The sequence below is a fragment of the Syngnathus scovelli genome, chromosome 14, assembly GCF_024217435.2.
Source record: "Syngnathus scovelli strain Florida chromosome 14, RoL_Ssco_1.2, whole genome shotgun sequence".
Lineage (NCBI taxonomy): Eukaryota > Metazoa > Chordata > Actinopteri > Syngnathiformes > Syngnathidae > Syngnathus > Syngnathus scovelli.
This window is the reverse complement of record NC_090860.1, coordinates 7,002,370-7,023,241: the sequence shown is the minus strand read 5'-3', so window position 1 is coordinate 7,023,241 and position 20,872 is coordinate 7,002,370. Positions and strand designations below refer to the sequence as shown.

The 20,872-nt window shown below is 39.0% G+C and overlaps 1 protein-coding gene across 7 annotated transcripts in view; it reads left to right on the top strand.

Moving 5' to 3' along the window:
* The first annotated feature begins 3,683 nt into the window (after positions 1–3,683).
* The window catches only part of ralgapa2 (Ral GTPase activating protein catalytic subunit alpha 2), a 66,105-nt gene continuing 48,916 nt past the window's right edge, over positions 3,684–20,872 (top strand). For 4 of the 7 annotated variants that reach the window (XM_049739377.2, XM_049739381.2, XM_049739374.2 and 1 more), the window contains exons 1-16: positions 3,687–3,970; positions 9,816–9,926; positions 10,104–10,153; positions 15,321–15,378; positions 16,005–16,048; positions 16,227–16,407; positions 16,487–16,602; positions 17,013–17,151; positions 17,255–17,463; positions 18,055–18,300; positions 18,459–18,641; positions 18,732–18,866; positions 18,945–19,093; positions 19,177–19,288; positions 19,475–19,712; positions 19,813–19,992. In XM_049739377.2, the coding sequence (XP_049595334.1) occupies positions 3,865–3,970; positions 9,816–9,926; positions 10,104–10,153; positions 15,321–15,378; positions 16,005–16,048; positions 16,227–16,407; positions 16,487–16,602; positions 17,013–17,151; positions 17,255–17,463; positions 18,055–18,300; positions 18,459–18,641; positions 18,732–18,866; positions 18,945–19,093; positions 19,177–19,288; positions 19,475–19,712; positions 19,813–19,992 (2,257 nt within the window). In that variant the 5' untranslated portion in view covers positions 3,687–3,864. Of the gene's footprint in view, positions 3,971–9,815; positions 9,927–10,103; positions 10,154–15,320; positions 15,379–16,004; positions 16,049–16,226; positions 16,408–16,486; positions 16,603–17,012; positions 17,152–17,254; positions 17,464–18,054; positions 18,301–18,458; positions 18,642–18,731; positions 18,867–18,944; positions 19,094–19,176; positions 19,289–19,474; positions 19,713–19,812; positions 19,993–20,872 lie in introns of all 7 variants that reach the window. The other 3 variants (XM_049739375.2, XM_049739372.2, XM_049739376.2) reach the window with 3 other exon arrangements.

The window sequence follows — 20,872 nt, the reverse complement described above, 5'->3', positions numbered from 1 at the left end:
AATTGATGTATATACGACATAATACACTATACATTTAATACACAGCTTCACTTTCATAATTAGTCATTTGACTGAATTATTGTATATAATAGTAGTCTTATTTAGATATTTGTTTAATTTCGGACAGAATGTTCTGAATAAAACAATAAAGATAAATGTAATGCTGCCGTCGTTTTAGCTGAGGGCAATATGACGACCCCTGGTGGCAAATGAGATAAGTAGCTCTTGTAAAATCAAAAGTGACGCTGTTGTATTTAAAATATTTCTGTGATATTATAATAGTTGCCACTAAAGCTTGGTATTTTATGATATTTCAAACGTTTCACTTTATCACAGAGCATGTGAGCTATAAAGCAAATTTACTTTTACGCTTTAGAAATCAAAAATGATTAACTCCAATTAATGTCATTGTCGCTGACCGTCTGCGCGTGTGTGTGCGTGTTTGTTTAACATCAAACCAAAGATGTGTAACCATTTGACAAGAAAATATTAATGTTATTGCCTCTCACCAAGATACGTGTTTTGCGTGTCACGGCAGATCACTGAAAATCCAGATACCTACATTTTAGGCGTTTTATGCAACTAAGAATATTATGGATGCTAAAATATAATTAAAGAATCTTTATCAAAGTCATCATGAAATTTCTTCGATCTTGTGCCTTTTTTCGGTGGCTTTTAAAATGTGGAATTTCCCTTTAACACGGCCATTCTGCTCATTTTGTTATTGTTGTTCTTTTTTTGTTTTTCTTTCGTTTCTTTAAAATAATTCAATGAAGTTGCAAGATTCCTTTTTTAAAACATGGATGGGTAAAATATGGCACAATCCACCCCCAACTGCTTTAATGTGGTTAAACTGGATACATTAGCTTTTAATGGCACTTAATTGTAGAAAAGGGAAATCCATAACCACATAAGGAGAAAAGTCAAGTATTTCCAAGCTCTTTGTAGGAACAATTTAGAGGCGACAAGTGCTTTTCAAACCTTGGATTATAGACAGCCTGACCATTGAGAAGAGCAGTCTGTATTTGTGATGCTGCAGTGCCACCCTTTGGTCACACGATTTTTAGAACACCACCAACTCCTAGATTTGCGTGGGTAGTTAGAACAGGGCACATGACAACATTCAGTTTTTTCGTAAATGATCCCAGAGAGATTCTCTCTTACTAGACTAAACTGAGATTTGTAAAAACCTATGCCAGTGAATTGTCTGAACACCAAATTGTCATAATCATATGACCTCACATGACCTTGCAGGTGCATGAAGACAACAGATGAGTATTGTTTCTCACTGTTGTTGTTGAAAGATTATCAATGGTCCATGTTATCTCAGATAATAAGCAATAAGACGCCCTTGAACAACAGGGCAGGTTTGCCAAGACTAAGAGATGATTACGGCGGTGATTACTCCTTCCTCAAAATGGCCCACTTCAGATAATGAGTGTCATAGCAAACGGTGGGCCAAAAGCAGATTTCACTCTTTTTTTTTTTTAGTCCTTAGCTTCAGCTGTCATTACCTCTTTCATTTTCTTTGAGCAGTCTTAAAAAAGAGACACAATCACTTCAACATATATTGTCACTGATCAATATTTTCCAGTGCACACTTGAATAAATCACTTGTTGCTTTCTCTCACAATCAAAATTTACAGCCGCGTGAGACTTCGCCTCCAGTTTGACTATTGCATTGGCTGAGACTATTTTAAGTAATTTATTCTTTAAGTTTTTTTAACATCGTGGGCTCTGCAGTCGTTTGGTTTTCCGTTTCACGTGACTTGAGCGCCCTCTATTGGTGACTCAAGTGATGCCTAAATTTGAGCATAAGTGATGATAAAAATAAAGGAATAATGTATCACTTCTGCAATAGTTATAGGACATTTGATTCTTGTATCTGTAAATAGGTCAATGTTATATGTATCAGTGTTATTGCTCAACCTATCCAGCGTGGTTCATATAAAAAAAGGATGACATTAAACAGATTGAGGTTTCATGTACTAAATATCATGTGTGCTCATTTTATTCGCCCACTAATTAATACATTATCTTTCATTTTTCTGACTAAACAAAATGACCGACAATAATTAAAGAACACTAATCACTTTAATTTATTCGATCCCAAATTAATAATTTTCTGCTGAATTGTTGAATTGTCATTAACTATTTGCTTGATACAGTAGATGATGAAAATTTAACAGTTACGCTCTGTAACCTGTTGTGCGTCTGAGCAAGCTGTTGGTTCTCCAACTACTCACAATTAAAAATCACAATTGCTGAAAAGTGCTGGATCTTATCTCATTCCGGTCAAGAAAGGTGTGCCCCAGGGCTCACTATTGGGATCACTGTTGTTCTGCCTTTATGTAAAAAAAGAACCAGCGACAATATTTTTAATGTGGTTATTTTTATGATGATGATGATGATGATAATGATGATGCTGTCTTATGTAGCTCATCCCCTTCATCAGCACACACAAATTCCTGGAGTCAACCTTGGATGTGGTCCAATACTGTGTAATGTATTTGAAACAGGGGACGGAGCTACAGTAATATTAAAGAACGCAATCCATTTAAGTGTTTGAGTATCATCATTGATCAGAATCTGTCATTTAAACAGCACACCGATTTTTGTAATCAAACTGTAACTCAAAATATTTGATCTCCACAACAAGATCTGCTTTTCTTTGGCACAAATGATCAATTTCAGTGAGAAAAATACTATTTATCCCAGTTTCCTGCATTTTTATGTTTTATTGTTTTTGTGACTGGTTATGGAAATAGAAATTCATTGTGTATTTAACTGCTTATTACCCATCTGAGTATGTGGACATATTTTCACACCAGTTATCTTTTATACAGAGTTGTTTCATCCAGATTTCTGGAAATATATAGTGTATGATCACAAATCAAATTCTGTTGTACTCTGATGACTGTGCATACTTTGCCACCTCCTTGTAAAGGTCTCTCTTAAAAAGATGTTAGACTTTTTTCGATATAGGATATAAAAGCTAATTTTGCAGTAGATTAAATTTGGCACTTTTACGATGAAATGTGATGTCGTGTGAAGATTGTTAAATGTCTAAAAGCCCCAAACATTCATGCTAAATTTTCAAACGAAAGCACAACATCCTCCCCAATTTAGTAGTGTATCTTGATGTTATGTGCATATGCAGTAAATAAATTGCAAATAGTAATGTTCTTTTTACATATTCTTTTTTAACAAATTAATTTAACACTTTATTTAACAATTACATTGACGTCAAACGTGCGAATACAGTGCACGTAATTTACCTTAAAAATGCGAAGAATGATCTGATGATGAATTTCATCCACAGACGGTGTCATTTTACTTAAAAACACCAGGAGGCGCTTTGGCGCCGTGAGTTGTCAACCGCTGATATGAAATATATTTGTGTATTATGTCGACTCGCAAAATATAGATTTATGCGTATTGACTGACTCTAGCTTCTAAACTACTTGCATGGTTTAATTAATGGACAACTCACTGTGCGGTAGTGTGAAAAGTGTTAGTGTTATAGCATAGAATAATAATATAATACATATTGAATGGAATACAGAAGAGATTGTCTAACATTTAAGTTTAAAAGAAAACTGTCGACACATTGATTCAAATGTAACATTATAAATTATTCGGCGACGAAGTGTCGGACCACTCCTCGCTGTCAGACGCGCTTCCGTGTTTACACTCTACTAGGAGGAGAAAAAAAAAAAAGAGGGGAAAAGAACCACTGGTTGGGCGAATGTTTACCGAGCAAGCATTGAGTGGTGGTGAGGAGGGAAGTGACAGTCACACTGGAGCCTCGGTGTATGATAACAACACAGGTGATCGGCTTCCAAGGTTGCATTTGACAGCGGAATGTTCACTCGACGGGGCCATGGAGACGTCAAGAAATCTACACAGAAAGTTTTGGACCCAAAGAAGGATGTTCTGACGCGGCTGAAGCACCTGCGCTCACTGTTGGGTGAGTGAAATGACACCGTGCTTTTTGATGCTGCATCGCCAATCGAGGCTAGGCTAGTCGGGCTAGCTCGCTGGTACCAGCCGACTGCCTTCATTCAGTCAGGCTTGCAGGCTGGCTGTCATTGTGATCAATTGACTAAGCCCGTTGACAGGCTCCGCTCATGGCCAAAGTGGCTCGACTCGCACTCTGGCATGTTTTGCACGCCGTTCTCGCGTCCGTGCATTGTGCTTGACGTAACAATAATCCATTGTGATGCAACGTGGGTGCTAGCTCCCCTGACTGCTAACGAGGCTGACGATGCTAACCAACGGTGTATCATTAGGGCATCAGTTTCCCAGAAGCCCGCTGCAACCATTGTTTCCATTCATCCCTTTGTCTTTACTAATAACATGCATTTATGTCAAATGGCCACCAATTGCACGATTACAGGGCAATTCAAGCTTAAACCTAAAAGGGAGAATACCAAGTTCATCTTTATTGCCTGCAGGAACTAACATTGTTGCACACCTGGACATTTAGCATTTGAAAATAATACTGCAAGTATATGACCAAAAGTTACATTTGTACCTTCTAACATCTGATGAAAGAGGTTATTTAATTGGTTTTCCTGTCACAATACAGTAGATAGATTAACGTTTTTCATTGCTACATTTTTTTTCACTGTTAATCTAAAATGGAATCATTGTCCATAACACATTTGGTGACCTCTCACTGCAAACTGATTGTCACTACTCATGTTCAACACCACTCACCCCCCCCCCACACACACACACACACACACACACACTGATACCAGTACAAGTACTCAACTCTTAAATACTCACCGGTACTGATGCCAAGTAACCAAGTAATACAATTTCTATTGAACCAATGACAGATTATTTTAAAGAAATACCTTTTTATTTTGACAAAGTGTGGAAGCGTGAAATAAATAAAGATGTGTTGTTTTATATCGCATTGCATTATATTGTATTGTACTGTATAGTATATGTTTAGTATATATTTAACAATAACAAATGTGAATATTTACTTTGCAAGTCAATGTGTGATTCATGTACATGCCTAAATGTTGTACTTGCACCACTAAAATTTCAGGTTAGGGACCACTGACTCAAAAAATTAAGCATGCAGCATATACTCATACATGAATCATTTGAATTCAATTTAATGTTATCAGTGGAGCTGGACACCTACGCAGGAAAACTGCTAACATATGGTGGACTCGATAACACTTGCCCTTAACCCAGACAAATGTGGGTCAGTGTGTACTTGGGGAAAATGTGAAGATGGAGATAGTTGACTAGAGGGAATTATGAGCAGAATAAATGCAATTAATATCAGGGCAAGGGGTGCATTCTATTCTGGAAACTATTAAAAGTATGTGGGGGATATAATTTTAACTACTGCACAAATGTTTTGCTCTACCAGGGCACACCAATTAAAAGTTTTGGGATCCTCTTCAAAAAAAAAAAAAAAAAAAATCTGTAAACCAAGATAAGGAACATCTATAATTCCAACAAAATTTTGGAACCGAGTTTTGTTTTTTCTGCCATTGTCCTGCAACTGTCCTGAGTTCAATGTCATGTATTGCAACCCGAAGTGGAGGTCAAAACAAAAATATTGTCTCACTTTCCATGTGTGCAGTTAAAGATAAGCTAGTCTGTTTGTCCAGCAGTTGAGTGATACAGCTTGCACGTTGCCACCAACACAAGTTACCACCAGTCCCACCCAACCATCACTGATTCCTCCATGTTTTTAGCAAAGGAAGGATTTCCTGTGTGGACACGAAGCGCTGATGAGTGATGCTGTAATGGGCAGTACAAGGACTAAATGGCAATATAGCTCGCACACTGTATTTTCTCATGTCAAAAATTTCTAATTTTGCCATTGTGTAGGAAGTGTAACAGCCAATTTCAGTGTCACAGAGGTCCAAGAAATACTATGACAAGCCATAATTGTCAGAAGCAGTATTGTGAAGTCAATGCAATATTTTTTTTTATGGTGTGTTTATGATGATGCAGGCCGCTGAGATCTAGAGCAGTTGTAGTTGACACAGCAGCTTTTCTTTCAGACAATCGTGGAGTGTGTTGCGCTAATCAAATCTGGGAGTGACAAAGGCGTTGACGTGGATGACTTGCCTCACTGAAAGATGTAGAATGAATGAAAAATTACAGTTATTGGATGATGGAGATGGGCAGACATGGTTGACATTGCCAAAGTGAAAATAAGTGGAGCGAATAATGTTATTGATGTGAGCTTTGAATGAAAATCCAGCATGGCCACAGACTCTTGGCCTAAAGGCAAATTGCAGTATTGTCAATATGAAGGTTTAGAATATGATGGTTTTAGGAAATGCTAACCTGATTTTGTGAAGGCAGTCATTTTATAATACAGTAATCCCTCATTTATCACGGATAATTGGTTCCAAAAACCACCCGCGGTAAGTGAAATCCGCGAAGTACGGTCACCAACAAGAAGTACTGGGCAGGCTAACGAGTTAGCGGGAATATGCTAATTTGCGATCGTGCTAACACGCGAAAACTGACTTCTAAAGGAATGTAAACGTACATTTGGAGCAATACTGCATTGTCCTAAAGGTTAGACACATGTTTCCTCAGTTTATAAATTTTATTTTGACTTTTAAATGTTTTTTTAATTTGGGGGGGAAAAATCCGCGACGTAGTGAAGCCGCGATAAACGAAACGGGAAGTAGCTGTCGTGTTAATTTTTCCCATTCTATACGAAGAACGGCTAACCGCAACCAGAACAGAGTATCCTTTCACCAACACCGCTATGTCAAATTAATTCTCTTTGCCATCACTGATATCCTTCTTTGGTGTTTACTTTCCATATTAAATCATTTAGAGAAAGTAAGCAATGGGTTAAGGGCTATTTTCAGAGTGGCCCCATATTGTTTTGCTGCTCACTGAGCAGATCTGTGGGACTTGAGTGCGAAAGCGGCTGCATGTTAATTTTCTGGTCATGTCTGGTTGGATTTGGCTGAGGTTGTTAATTACAGGAGAGCAGCAAAGCTACCACTGCTTGTCTCACTGCAAGCTATGAAGAGTCACAGGAACTGGCTAATGGTTATTCCTCAGGCTCTTTGTTGCCTCAAGCTACTCGCATGCCGAGCCGTTGTCATCTCATCACAGTGTTGACTGTGCAGAATGAGAATGTTTGTCTTAGGAAAATAGTTAGCGTTACTCAAAGGAGATCCTCATCTTGGAACCGGCTGTCATCGCAAAAGATCAAGAGGTCAAGAGTGAAAGTGAATAACATTAGCCAATTTTGTAGTCAGGATCTCACAGTATTGTATTACCACTGTATTTTAGAAACATTGAAAGATGGACACCTGCAAGAAATAAAAATATCATTTTCAAAAGAAGTTATGCATTGTTAATAGTAAAATAAAAAAATAAAGACAGATACTCAAAACTAAAACCATCAACTGACATAACTCAACCTTGGCACTGAATGTTTTCATTATAATGGACGACTTAAGTCGTTCTTGGTACTATTTAATGAGTCAGACCTGGTCCTTCTTTCAGAATCAGCATACACCAAAAAAAAAATTGAATATACTCAATTTGATTTTGTCAGGTGGTTGCACAAAATAAATCAAAATGTAAATACATTACATGCACTGTTAACTTTTTAAAGGCATGCCGACCTAAGGTCTTGTGTCAGTTAAGTTACCTTACGTATGCAATCCAGCACACTAAAAATCTTCTAAATTTACTTAATTCAAACATGCACATAGGTTGCCCGTGTGCACATTAGTCTGTAGATATTGGTTTGTAACTCAGGGTCATGTTTTCAAAGGTTGCTCTTTAATATTCAAATTAAATTATGCCATTAGAGTGTTACTTAAAACGTGTAAGAGATGTCGTGACGCAGTATCAACTTGCCTTGAGAGGAAATCACAACAAGGTGAAACAATAAGCGCAATACTGCCTGAAGCTCTCAACAAGGTCCTCTGTGAGGCTCAAGTGAAGGCTGAGATCACTTCTCACTCTGCCCTTTTGTGAAAGTCAACATGGACTTGAGAATAACTTCAGCCTCTTATCATCTTTTTGGCTTACAATGTAGGTGTAATATAATCTCTTAAGAGTTTATTCCTCCACTTAGTGTTGGAGACACGTGTATGGAGCAGTTCTGCTTGGCTTGGTTTGCGGCGGAAAGGAGAACTACAGTAAAGAACAGTAAAAAAAAAAAAAAAACATGACAAACATGAACTTCAGCCTTGATGACCTTAAAATCGACAATTACAGTAATCCTTTGTTTATCGCAGATAATTAGTTCCAAAAACCACCCACGATAAAGTAAATCATCAAGAAGTACTGGGCAGCCTAACGAGTTAGCGGAAAGATGCTAATTCGTGATCGTGCTAACATGCAAAAACGGACTTCTAAAGGAATGTAAACGAACATTTGGAGCAATACTACATTTTTCTAAAGGTTAGACACATGTTTCCTCAATTTAGAAGTTTTATTTTGACTTTTAAATGTTTTTTTTTAATTTTGAAAAAAAATCCGCGATGTAGTGAAGCCGCGATAAAGGAAACGTGAAGTAGTAAGGGATCCCTGTACTGTAGAACAATTGATCATTTAATTTAAACATCTACGGTGGCCCTTTTTTTGTTGTTTTTTAAATAATTTATTATTGATTTTACTTTCAGCCACTAGTGTTTGTATTTATTTTTTTCAAACCACCAATATTCTGTGAGGAATATAATTAATACTCTGATTCGTTGTGATGGATAATGGCTGTTTGTTTTCCACGGCTCAGCAAAAACCAGTTTATCTAGTTTTGCTTAGTTTCTCAATGTGCCCTTCCAGCCTCCAACCCTCAATTGGTTGAGGCTGCCTTACTTATATCCCTTTTCTTTAAATATTTGCTAATCTGCCAGAAATGAACACCATTCTCACCAAACTAACAAAAATCTTAGCGGTGACATTTTAGGGATCATGCCTTGGTAAATTACACATTAATTACGGAGCTCCAGGAACCGCTCTGCGTTGATTCTTTAAAAGAGTCCCCCCCTTGTCTGATTTCAACATATATTATACCCTGGAAGGATTCCTTTGCTCTCCCCTCATCTCCATTGTGGCATTAGCTTGGAGCACCTGCAGTGTCAGTAAGCACAAAGCTATTGCTAATGAGGGTTTGGATATCGTGGTGTGAGCATGACATAGCATATCAATAATGCAGGTGGTATAAATTCCTCACACTGTCAGCTTCTCGGATCGCTAAATGTGGTTGAAACCTAAAAGGTGTCGATTAAAAAAAAAAAGTTCGATTGTGTATGCTAAGTTAGCATAAAGTGAAATGTGGATATAGTAAGCTGATGGCTGGTGTGTAAATAGATCGTTGGCTCACTCCAGCAGATGACCTTCACCCCCTCTGCAAATAAGCCCTGTGTGCACACTAGGACTGCTTGCCTGGCATATCCAGTTCAAAGGCAGTTCACGGGAAACCAACGTTAAAGATGCACTCATTAGCATAATACCGCTTTGCATATAAGATGGCTCCTTCCTGGGAAATTATTCACCACCATGTCACGGTTTGATAGTAGCAGTTAAATTTTCAAAGTTGTCATTACTCCCCACAGTGAGACTATCTTTGGTTAGCGGGGTAATGTTTGTGAGAAATGTATTTAGTTAGAAGTTGGAAAAATGTCCTAACCTTTGCACTGCTATCAACATGGGAGGTTTATTCTACTACAAACAGCAGCGATGATAGTTTCATGTTTGCCCATGTCGCTTGGTGTGCTGCAGGCCTTATAAAACCAAAGATGTCCTACTATATTGCATTTAAGATTTACTCTTTTTTTTTTTTGATACAGATAACATTGACAAGAGTGAGCTGAAGCTATTCTTCGAGAGCAATGTTTCACAGATTTATTTTATCTTCCATGAAAATTTCATTACACTGGAAAGCAACTTAAAACAAAAAGGTGGGTTCAGCCTTTTTCTTCTTCTTTCTCAAATTTACACTTTCCATTTCATTTTTGTCTCATCTCCAACCAGTATGTCATTGTAATTGTTTGCTAAATTATGACAATGTAATCAAAAACATACCCTTATTGATTTTCACATTTACTACATTCTTGTATGTGACTTGTTTTTCTCAGGGATCAAGTCTCAAAGGGAGGAGCTGGACTCCGTCCTCTTTATTTTTGAAGTAAGTTGTTGTTGTCTATCACCGGTATTTCAAAACATTTCTAAAATATGTTGATGCCACAATATTAGTTACTTAGCCCTTAAACGGTTTAAACAAATCGACTGGCTGCATTAGACGAGGGGAAGTTCTTCAGCTCAATCATTTCCAAGCTTGAGTGTGTGATGGCCCTTCCCCCTATTTGATGGAGCACTCATGTTGGGCATGCAGGTTAAAGTCCTCCACCCTGTTTTTCCATTTGACTGCAAAGACAGCTCCAGTGTCCAATACAAATACTTAGCTCTCCAGTTACATTTGTTCAAAGGAGAACTATCAGGGTGACACAAAATCAAATTGTTGTCATTGTAGAGTATTTATTATCGGCTTCTTTATACTCATGGGAGATGTGCTCAGGAATGCTCTTTGCTTTTGGGTAAACAATAAGGTTGTGTTGTAAATACAAAAAAAATATTTTGTCCAGAGCCTGAAATTCTGCAGACTTCCTAAATTCTCCTTCAATGTTCCTTCTGCCACAACTAGATAATCTCCTCGACTGTAGGCGCGCTCACAGGTTGACCTCTGACTAAAGTGTTGATTCTCGCCTGCTGCATATGTATGCGGTCTTTCAAACAGAACCAATATTGAATGCAGCTTAACCCTCACTTGTCCCCTTTTAGTTCCTATCTGTCGTGATTTTTTTTTCATGTACGCAGAAGATAAGCATTCAACGCTGATATAGGACAATACTTCCACTACATCCTTTGAGCCTATGATCTGCTAAATTGAGAACATGTTCTTTACGCCATATTACAGGGGTGTCAAACTAATCTTTTTCAAGAGCCGCATTGTAGTCATAGCTTCTTTCGGAGGGCCATTATGACTGTCAACACAACTAAATGTATGAGCACCTCCTATATACAGTAAAGGCTACAAAACAAACTGACAAATAACTCGTTTTCAAATCAAACAGGTAAAAACTGGTTAAATATTTTTTAAAAAATATATATTAAAAGTGAAGACAATTTGCAATTCTAGTAATGACACACGAATTTGAGGCACAATTTGTCTTCGTGGGCTACATAAAATGATGAGGCGGGCCATGTCTGGCCCCCCGGGTCTTGAGTTTGACACCTGTACCATTTTAGATGAAATGTTATATTATGGATCGCGAGGAAGCATTAAAATGATGTCAGCCTTTGTCCTCTGTTAATGGAGGAAGTTGGTCGTGATAAAACAGAACCATATAGTGCTGAGTCACGTAGTTTAATGTAAGACCTGCTTTGAGTGGCCACTGTAGGCTGCAATTATTGTGCACATTAAGCAAGAGACAACAATTGTCTTACTCATCGCCTTGCATGTTTCCTTTACAATCTGAACAAACACAATTTATCTTCCCTCTGTGTTTGCTTCACACTTATGCAGAGATTCTTTTTCTGTCATAATAAAGTATGCGACCCCTTTTCTTGGGACTAGCGTTGTGTGATGGGTGTCTAGAGAGTGGCAGGCATTTGTTCTAAATGTGCAACACCCACAGGTAATACCATTCATTCATACTTTACTTGTATTTCTTTTGCGCAAGACTATAAAAGCATATTTTAGGTTATCTTGTTGCGCAGCAGGTTTTTTTAAATGGATGAAAACCTGTTTATGACAACGCAGTCAGGCATTTTTCTCCACTTACTGATTATTGTTGTTTTTGGAGTTATTGATATTGTCAGCTACATTAAACTTTGGCTTACTACAGTATTGTAAATCCTTACGTGGCTTGCCTTTTCTATGACTGGTGTGTAAATAGCATGAGGGTAAAGCAACGCACCACAATGAAATCCATAAAGAATAAAGCAGAGAAGTGTGACACAGTAAATAAAGAGCAACATCTCTTACCCTTCATGCCGATTTGCTGATGGCTGTTTATTATTTTATTTTTATTTTTTTGCTTACATTTTGTAACACTAATTCTCCCCAAAAATAAACATCCTGAACAAGTGGTGGTAGTAGGATGAAGAGAAGAATTTCCAGAAAGTTACAAACTCAAAAATGTCCCAATACTTGGGCGTGTCACCTGCACAGTGACCAGCTAGGAATCAACAAATTTACAGTATTCCAGTGCCACAGTTAATGTTAGCTAGTTCCACTAGCTAACTTGTAGAGATCTCTATAAAAGTAAACAATTTGACTTTTTGAGCTTTACTTTATCTACAAATGACTTGGTGCCTCGCTAATCAAAGAGCATGCAGGAGTCTGACTAAAAGTATGCCTAAGGACAAAAAATGAAAATAGAGTATGCCTAAAAAATAAATAAGCAAATAAATTCGACTTATCAAACTGTCTGTACACGCCTGCATGAAAGTTTCTCTATAAGTCACGGATGGCACTTGGGAACTCACAAATGGAACTCACCCTCTAGACGGTCATATCTAAATATTTTTATTTCCCCTTTTTTGCATGCCTATCGTTTGATAAGTAAACAAGCCTGTTTCAAAAATCAGATGCGACCCTTGACCATCCCTGCTTCAGGCATTGTGGTTGACATCTAATGTTAACAACACTGGGAGCTTCTGATAGGCTAGCCAACATCGTCATGATGGTAAATGTATTGATTTTGTTTTTATGTTACAGTTAAAACAAATCGATGCAAAAGGCATATGTATATTTGAACAATGTAGACACTAAATTGCACAATCATAAGAAATACTCTGATACTCTTTCCCAGTCAGCTGTTTTTGCAGTCACAAGGCAAGTCTGAGCCTCCAGTCTCCAATCTTGAGAGAGTCTCGTGTGTTTACACTCCCATAAGCCTGTACATGACCTTATCTGCTGACTGCCTAAAAGCAGCTCGATCCCTGTGTCACGGTAAATGTGGGACATAGGGAAAAAAAACATAGGGAAGTTTGTGCATATCCATTTCCCTTGATTTTCTGTACAGGAAATAACTGTACCATGACCCATCCGGATTTGACTCAGCATTCTGAATTTCTCCTGTCATCTTCTCTTTGAATCTCTTGTCTGGATTGAATAGCTGTTTGTTTGGATTTTTTTTCTTTTCTTCAAAATAGTTGCTAGAGCAGTCAAATGTCGTTAATTATAGCGCCAAATCACTGAGTGTTCACAATTCTGTTTGCAACCATTTTGTTATTGGAAGCTTTGTACATCAAACTAGCAACCATGGATAAATATTAGGGATGCACTGATACCACTTTTTTACCCACACTGAGTATTAGTACAAGTACATACTTTTGATTACTGGTTGGAGTCATAGTTCATAGGGGATTTAAATGAATCATTAAGATTTTAAGAGAAAAGCTTCATAATTTTTCCATCACTATCAACATTGCTTAACTTGATTGCCGGTATTTAGTGAATTAATACCATACAATTAATTCATTGATTATCTTGTATATCCAGCCTTTAAACGGTATCTGCATTATCTTCGTGCTGAGTGAGCTTTTATTGACATTTGTGTTTCAGTTTTCTGTTCAATGCATCCTTGTTCCCATTGTCTACAAAAGGGGAAATTACGATGATGATACAGATAACATTGAGATGCTGCTGCACAAGCGGAACTGAACTCAGTAGAGTAGCGAGGCATAAGTTTAATTGTGTGGCGATGCTTCCATCTAGTGGTTAAAAATGGGAATGTATTCTACTTCTGATTTTCTTCTTGCGCTTCATCTGTTGTTTTTGCTTTAGCGTCATAAGCTTTTCCAAACTCAGAATTCTAAAAGAGAACATTGTCAACATTGTCAAATATCAACACATATTAGTTGATATTTACTACACAAATACCTTAATTTTAAAAAAATACTTTTGACTGTTTTCCAGGTTTTTGTAAGTTGCAAAGTTTGTTGTATTATCAATATATTTTGAAGAATTGCTAATGAGCTGTCGTTCTAAGAATCCGTGTTTGTCAAAAAGCCCTCGAGAACCACCTCTAAGAGAAGTATATTCTGCACCATGTTCAGGTCCTGCAGCTAGAAACCTAAGCGCGGATCATGTAAATGTGCTAAGGCTGTAGTTGCAGCACAGTAATGCTCCCATTTTCATGCTGGCGTATGGCTGCAGATTATAGTAACTCTGCCAACCTTCAGTACAGAGGAGTCTGCCTTCGCCTTGAATCCGCCAGTAAATTCCTCATTGGTAGGAAGCACCATTCCGGCTCCACGGGGAGTCTTTCGGCGCCAGCTTCTTCATCTCGTTCCAACTCTCCTTTCCTGATGCTCTGTACGCGAGAGAAAAGGCTGTGTTATTGTGTCTGCGAGTGTGCACACACATCCACATTGGGGAAGGCTTAACCATGCTACCCTGCTGGGTTACATACAGCCTCGGATAATATGCCTGCCATCCCAAGGAGACAGACCGAGTGAGGCCAACACAGATCTAAATAATCCCACACCGGATCCATAGTGAGGTGCGGCTATACGTCTTTCAGTACCTCGGCTGTCACTGATAATGAAAGGGATTTAGTCCAGAGGACAAGAAGAGAAAGTTAAAGATGAAGGATGACATGAAAAGGAAGTTGTTGACAAACCAAATCAATCACAAACAATGAGTGATCGCTTGACGTGCAATCAGTGGTAAAATAATCGAAGATATGTTAATATAAAAATAATAAGAGATTCTATGTACGTACGTCAAGGTTAATTACGCGCACATTCATATAGACATGCAGTAATCAAGCAATGATGTTGGATGTCATTTATTTTTGAGAATGAAAACATTTTTTTAAAATATTGCTTCCTCCATATTCATAACCTCATATTGATTGCTGCAATGCTCTTCATAGACTATCATTATTTTTATTTTCTCTGTATTTTGTGGTCTTTGTTCTCCATGTTAAATGGCCTTTTATTTTTTTGTTGTCATTTGTACGCGTTACGATTAGCATTATTTGTATAGTAGTAATATTAGCTCAAATCAATAAAGTCATCTCAGTTCATGCATTTCTAACTATAGGAGATGATGGTTTGTTTTGCAGAAGCTTTCTTTAATATTTAAAAGCAATTTAGCTCCATTGTGGCCTGTATAGCTCTTCCCTTAGAGTTTGCTTGCCGAATCGTTCCGTGCCTAAAGAATCACTGCTAATTGGTGAGATTGTTTCATTAGTGTTTCATGAATTATCGTCGTTGCGTTCAAGTGTTGGAGAAATATTTATTTAGCTCATGGCTAACTTCACATCGTTTGTTTTCAACAGAAAATCCTGCAATTTCTGCCGGAGAAAATTTACAACCGGTGGCAGTTTCACAGCATAGGTATGTGCCACTCATTTTTTTCCCCACAAATGAATTGTCACATGTTTTTTGTTGCGGCTATGCACTATATCATTCAGATTTTTAGCTCATTTTCTATCACTATGCTCCCGTAGCATCCGAGATGTCTGCACAACAAATTAATTACTCATAATTGTGTTTTATATTACATCACAGCTGCTATCGTCCTTGCCCTAAAGTCGTCTAGACTAGAACTCATTCAATAATTGACCCATCAAATCAAAGAAATCATGACAGTCACCGTAAATCTTTTTCTTTATCCTGAACACAATTTCACTGAGGTAAATTCTTGGCCCTGTATGTCAGTCTGCATTTATTTTGAGAGCATGCCCCAAAGCTCTCTCACTCAAACACTCAACGCGGGTCATTTAGCAATCAAAGCTTGTCTTATTTGATTGCACGAGACAGCTTCGTGTCACTGCCAACAAATGTTCACTTTTATCCGCAAAATGTGACATCCCTGCAATTCTCTCAAGACCCCCATCAAGGTCAATCTGCCTTGATAGAGATGTCGCCCTTAGCTGCCCACTTTGTTGTGTTTGTTATAAATGTCTGTAGGTATTAATATTATCAGGTGTGGTTACCATTTGACGCTTTTTTTTTTCCAGGTTCTATTCTGAAAAAGCTACTACACACTGGAAATTCTTTCAAGGTGACAAAAATAGAAAAATAAGACCTCCGTTGATGTCGCTTGATATTGTTATATTTGTTTCTGACACAACTAACTCCATAGAGCTTTATGTGCTCTATGGCCATCCTCACATATTTTGTTGCTTATACTCACTCTGTGCACGCTGGCTCCTCTTTTGCATCTTCTTTTTTTTGCATAGATCCGATGTGACGGTATCCGTCTCTTCCTGCTGTGGCTGCAAGCCTTGAGGGACAATTGTGCTGAAGAGCAGTTCCTTATCTATGCCTGTCTGGTGCCAGGTTTCCCTGCAGTGCCCTCATCCAGGGGGCCTCGTACCCTTGACACCATCATTTACAATCCTTACTCCAACCCACCCGACGGTAAGCAAGAAAAAGACACTTTTTTTTTCCTGCTAGTTCTTGTTTTAAACTGGAGCATGGTGTTTCTCTGTGTGAACAGCTAAGGTGGTGCCTGAAGAAATCACCCCGCTTGTTCCAGCTGTGGCAGGCGAGAAGGTAGCAGACGACCAGACTTGTTACATCCTCGAAACTCTTCTCAAGTTCATGGTTATCCAGGTAATTGATACTGTCGCAAGGAAAATGACACAAGTTGCCATTTGACCACATCTCATCCAAAGTGGATAGATTTTTGCGAGAAGGTATTATTGATTATTGCTAACATCGTTTTCAATCTTGATTTATGTATAAACACCCCAACTGCAATAATCAGGTTTTGTGCGGGTGACATCGGGAGCATTTTCTTCAAGTGGTACTTCTTCTAGTTTGCAATTGCTGATAATAACGGGAAAACAAACTTGGCAGTTGTTAAGTGTGTACAGTGTGAATGCAATCATTCCATTTCCACCAAGACAGCATGATGATTTCTTTGCAAGCGTTAGTCTTTTATGTAGCACACAATAAGCGAAGACAGACTGAATGACTGTCAGTCTGACCTTGTCAGTCTTTGTTCTGTCTAAACCTGCCAGGCATCCAGTTTAGAGTGGAAAAACAAAGAAAACCAGGAGACGGGCTTCAGGTTTCTCTTCAGCCTGTTCAAGAAGTACTACCTTCCACATCTATTCCCCTCCTTCACCAAATTCACAAATCTCTACAAGCCTTTGTTAGGTAAAGCGGTGTTTATTACATCTAGCGAATGTGTCATTTCTGTCTTCTGTATGGCGGCATGAGAAGTTGTGGATTCAAATCCGGGCTCTATTGTTATTCTTAGAGCTCCCACATCTTCGACCAAAACCCTTGTACGTGCCAGTGACAAGGAACAACGAGAGCACCTTCTGCACTAGAGACCAGTATCTGGCTCCCCGTGTAGCTTTTATCACCTGGCTGGTCACCTTTTTCCTCAAGAAGAAGTATATCAGCAGCACTGCAACAGCGCAGAATACAAAGAATGGCCCTGAAGTCCTTCCCAAACTCATCCAGGTGGGAATTGCGCAACTGTGAATGCTGCGGTTGTTGTCGTTGCCATTTTACAAGCACTCTAAAGTGCCTTTATACTGTGTTCATATTACTCCATAGACCAGGAAGTACAGTGACCCCTCGCTACTTCGCGTTTCGTTCATCGCGGCTTCACTACATCGCAGATTTTTTTTTCCATATTAAAAAAACATTTAAAAGTCAAAGTAAAACTTCTAAATTGAGGAAACATGTGTCTAACGTTTAGGACAATGTAGTGTTGCTCCAAATGTTCGTTTACATTCCTTTAGAAGTCCGTTTTCGCGTGTTAGCACGATCGCGAATTAACATATTTCCACTATCTCGTTAGCCTGCCCAGTACTTCTTGTTGGTGACCGTACTTCGCGGATTTCACTTATCGCGGGTGGTTTTTGGAACCAATTATCCTCAATAAACGAGGGATTACTGTAGTCTGCTAACTAGTAAATATTGGGAAAAGAGTTCTCGGATGATCCCACTTGACCATTTAATTTGTAAATCGTCAAGAATAAACTTGTCAGGTGGACAGTATGTATACAGCAGGTTATGTACTGTATCTGACAATTATGGCGTATTCAGACTGTCACTGCAGGCGGTAGCAGCCAGGAAAAAGAAAAGGAGAAGACATCCGATGGGGACACAAACGGGCCCACAGGAGAGCCTGACAAGAGCCACTCCAACAGCAGCACACTGTCAAATCGACGGTCCAGTGATTCCAGTTTATGTAGCATTGAGGAGGAGCACCAGTATGTCTATGACATGGTGCATGCCATCTTACTCTCTACCAGGGACAATGTGAATTTTGTCAACGAGGTCTTCCACCAGGTATTTATAGCACCCTTCCTTAATCAATGTGCATGATCAAATGGTTTAGCCTGGAATTAAATGGATTCTGTTGCCCTCTGCTGTCCGTTTGTTGCATAGCTCCTTCTCGCTCACACAATTAAGCAGCAATGTGACAAATTGTGTTCTCCTTTCCTAAGGCTTTCCTGTTACCTTCCTGCGAGGCATCGGCAACAAGGAAGGTGATCAAAGTGTACCGAACGTGGATACTGCAGGAGAAGCCCAGCTTCATGACAGAGCCAGATAAAACTGCACAAGAAGATGAAGTGGATGATAGCACTGAACCGATACTCAGCACAGAGAATAATAATATGCAAGCACAGGTATTGGGCATACATATTTTGAAAATTGGAATACAGTTTGGAAATTATTTGATCTTTGTAGAGAATTTGACTGGCCGTTTCTTTTCACAGATACTTGAGCGTCACGGCCACAAGCGAACGTCAAGTTGGGGAAGGACCTACTCTTTCAGCAGCGCAATTAGTCGAGGTTTTCTCACGGAGGAGAAGAACAGGGACATCAAGGCGGGCATCCAACCCACACTACAAGTCCGTTTGCTTCGCATCACTTAGATCATGTATATCGCTGTACTAGATTACTGTATTCATATGTCTCTACAATTGTAGGTGTTTCTGACAAACTCTTCGAATGTGTTCCTCCTTGAGCCATGCCATGATGTACCCAAGCTCCTGGAGAATCAGGTAGAGGTGTGCAAGTGTGTCCTGAGCATCTACCGACATATGATCATGGAACACACAATGGACACACAGACCTGGTCAGTATATATTTTGTTGCCACATTTCTTTTTTTTTTTTTTCTTTTCTCACTCCACTTTATTTTCTTTTTCATTGTCTGCAGGGAGCAGATGTTGCAGGTCCTACTGAGGATTACCGAAGCGGTGATGAAGAGGCCATCAGAAAACCAAAGAAAAGACAGTTTTGCTGAAAGTTTAGCATCCATCCTTTTTCGGGTATGTCTGCCCTCCAAGGTTTTAATATTTTTGTTTATTTATTTATATTCTATTTTATTTTTTTAGTAAGTCAGGAAAAAAAAGCAGTTATCCCTCATGACATTACAAACTACAGGTGGTTTCTTTTGTGACATTTATTTTGCGTCTAGTGTTTGAAGTGTATCTTTGTTCTTATGTTGCATTCAGACCATCATTGTGGCGTGGGTGCGAGCCAACTTGTGTGTGTACATCTCTCGGGAGCTGTGGGATGAGCTGCTTACAGTGCTGTCCTCTCTGACTTACTGGGAGGAGCTGGTGATAGAATGGGCCAGCATCATGGACTCCTTAACGGCTGTTCTGGCCCGTACCGTTTACGGCCTTGACATGGCCAACCTGCCTCTGGATAAACTCAGTGAACAAAAGGAGAAGAGGCAGCGAGCACGTGGTGAGGAACATAGCAAAAAAAACTAATTCAATGAGGACATTTATTGAAAACCGATGATTAGCAAAAAATACTGAAACAGATAAATGTTCCTTTTTTACAGGAGTGATTCAGGACTCTCAGAAAGCAGCTGCAGTAGCACGTTCCTTTTCACTAAGTTGGAGGAACCAGGGAGACGTGGCTGGGACTGGAGTTCAGGAGCCAATGAGGATTCGCTCTGCCACCACCTCAGGTGCTCCTGGTGTGGAGAAGGCCCGCAACATTGTGCGACAGAAAGCTTCTGGTAGGGGCATTTTGTTATTACAAATTTGTTTGTGTAAAACAAAACATGATCCACCTTTTAATTAAAGCAGGTCATTCAAATGATTTCTAAACTTATCAAATCTAGCATTGCAGCCATGTCTGAGGACATACTAGATTTTCTTTCTATTTTCTTGATCCGCTGCCCTTCTGTAAGAAGCCAATGCTACTAAGCTTGCTTCTAATGCTCTCAAATGCATTGACCGTGTTGAGTTCTATGTGACAAGTCCACGTATACACCAGCCCAGGTGCTACTGAAAGGCCAAACACCAATAAGAGAAAGCTCCAACAGATGGCCCCTATTGTCCCGCTTCCCCCCCACATGTCATCGCACACTGACTCCATTTCCATGTCTTGACAGTATGTCAAAGGCTGGCTTAGGGCGCCCATTGTTACAAGCTCAGTCCAGACGCAGCAATGGCCCTTATCTGATGGTGATGTGGCAGGCTAATTATAAGTTGAGAAACGTAACTAGGTAAAATGCATGTCTCGTATGTATGAATTTTTGGTCTAGACTGAATCTCAATGGGAAAGATAAAAGACAGACAATACCACTTCTTTTCCGCAATTATTCCTAATGCTCTAAAATGACGAGCTCAGTGAACAAGGAGCAGCATTTCAGCCTGAAGGGAAAAAGTCCTTAAAGTGTGTCGGTGCCTTTGTGTGTGCGTTTGTCCTGATAATTCTGTATATAAAACACAACTGCTTCAAATCTTTCTCCCTTGTTTGGGCCTAATTGGATTTCTCCCCCAGTGACTTCAAAGACACCATCAGTGCTTCACTCCACTCCTCCAAAGAAGGTCTACACTTAATTGCGTGACAGTTTTGGATAGTTTCAATAAGTGTAAATAATGCTCATTAAT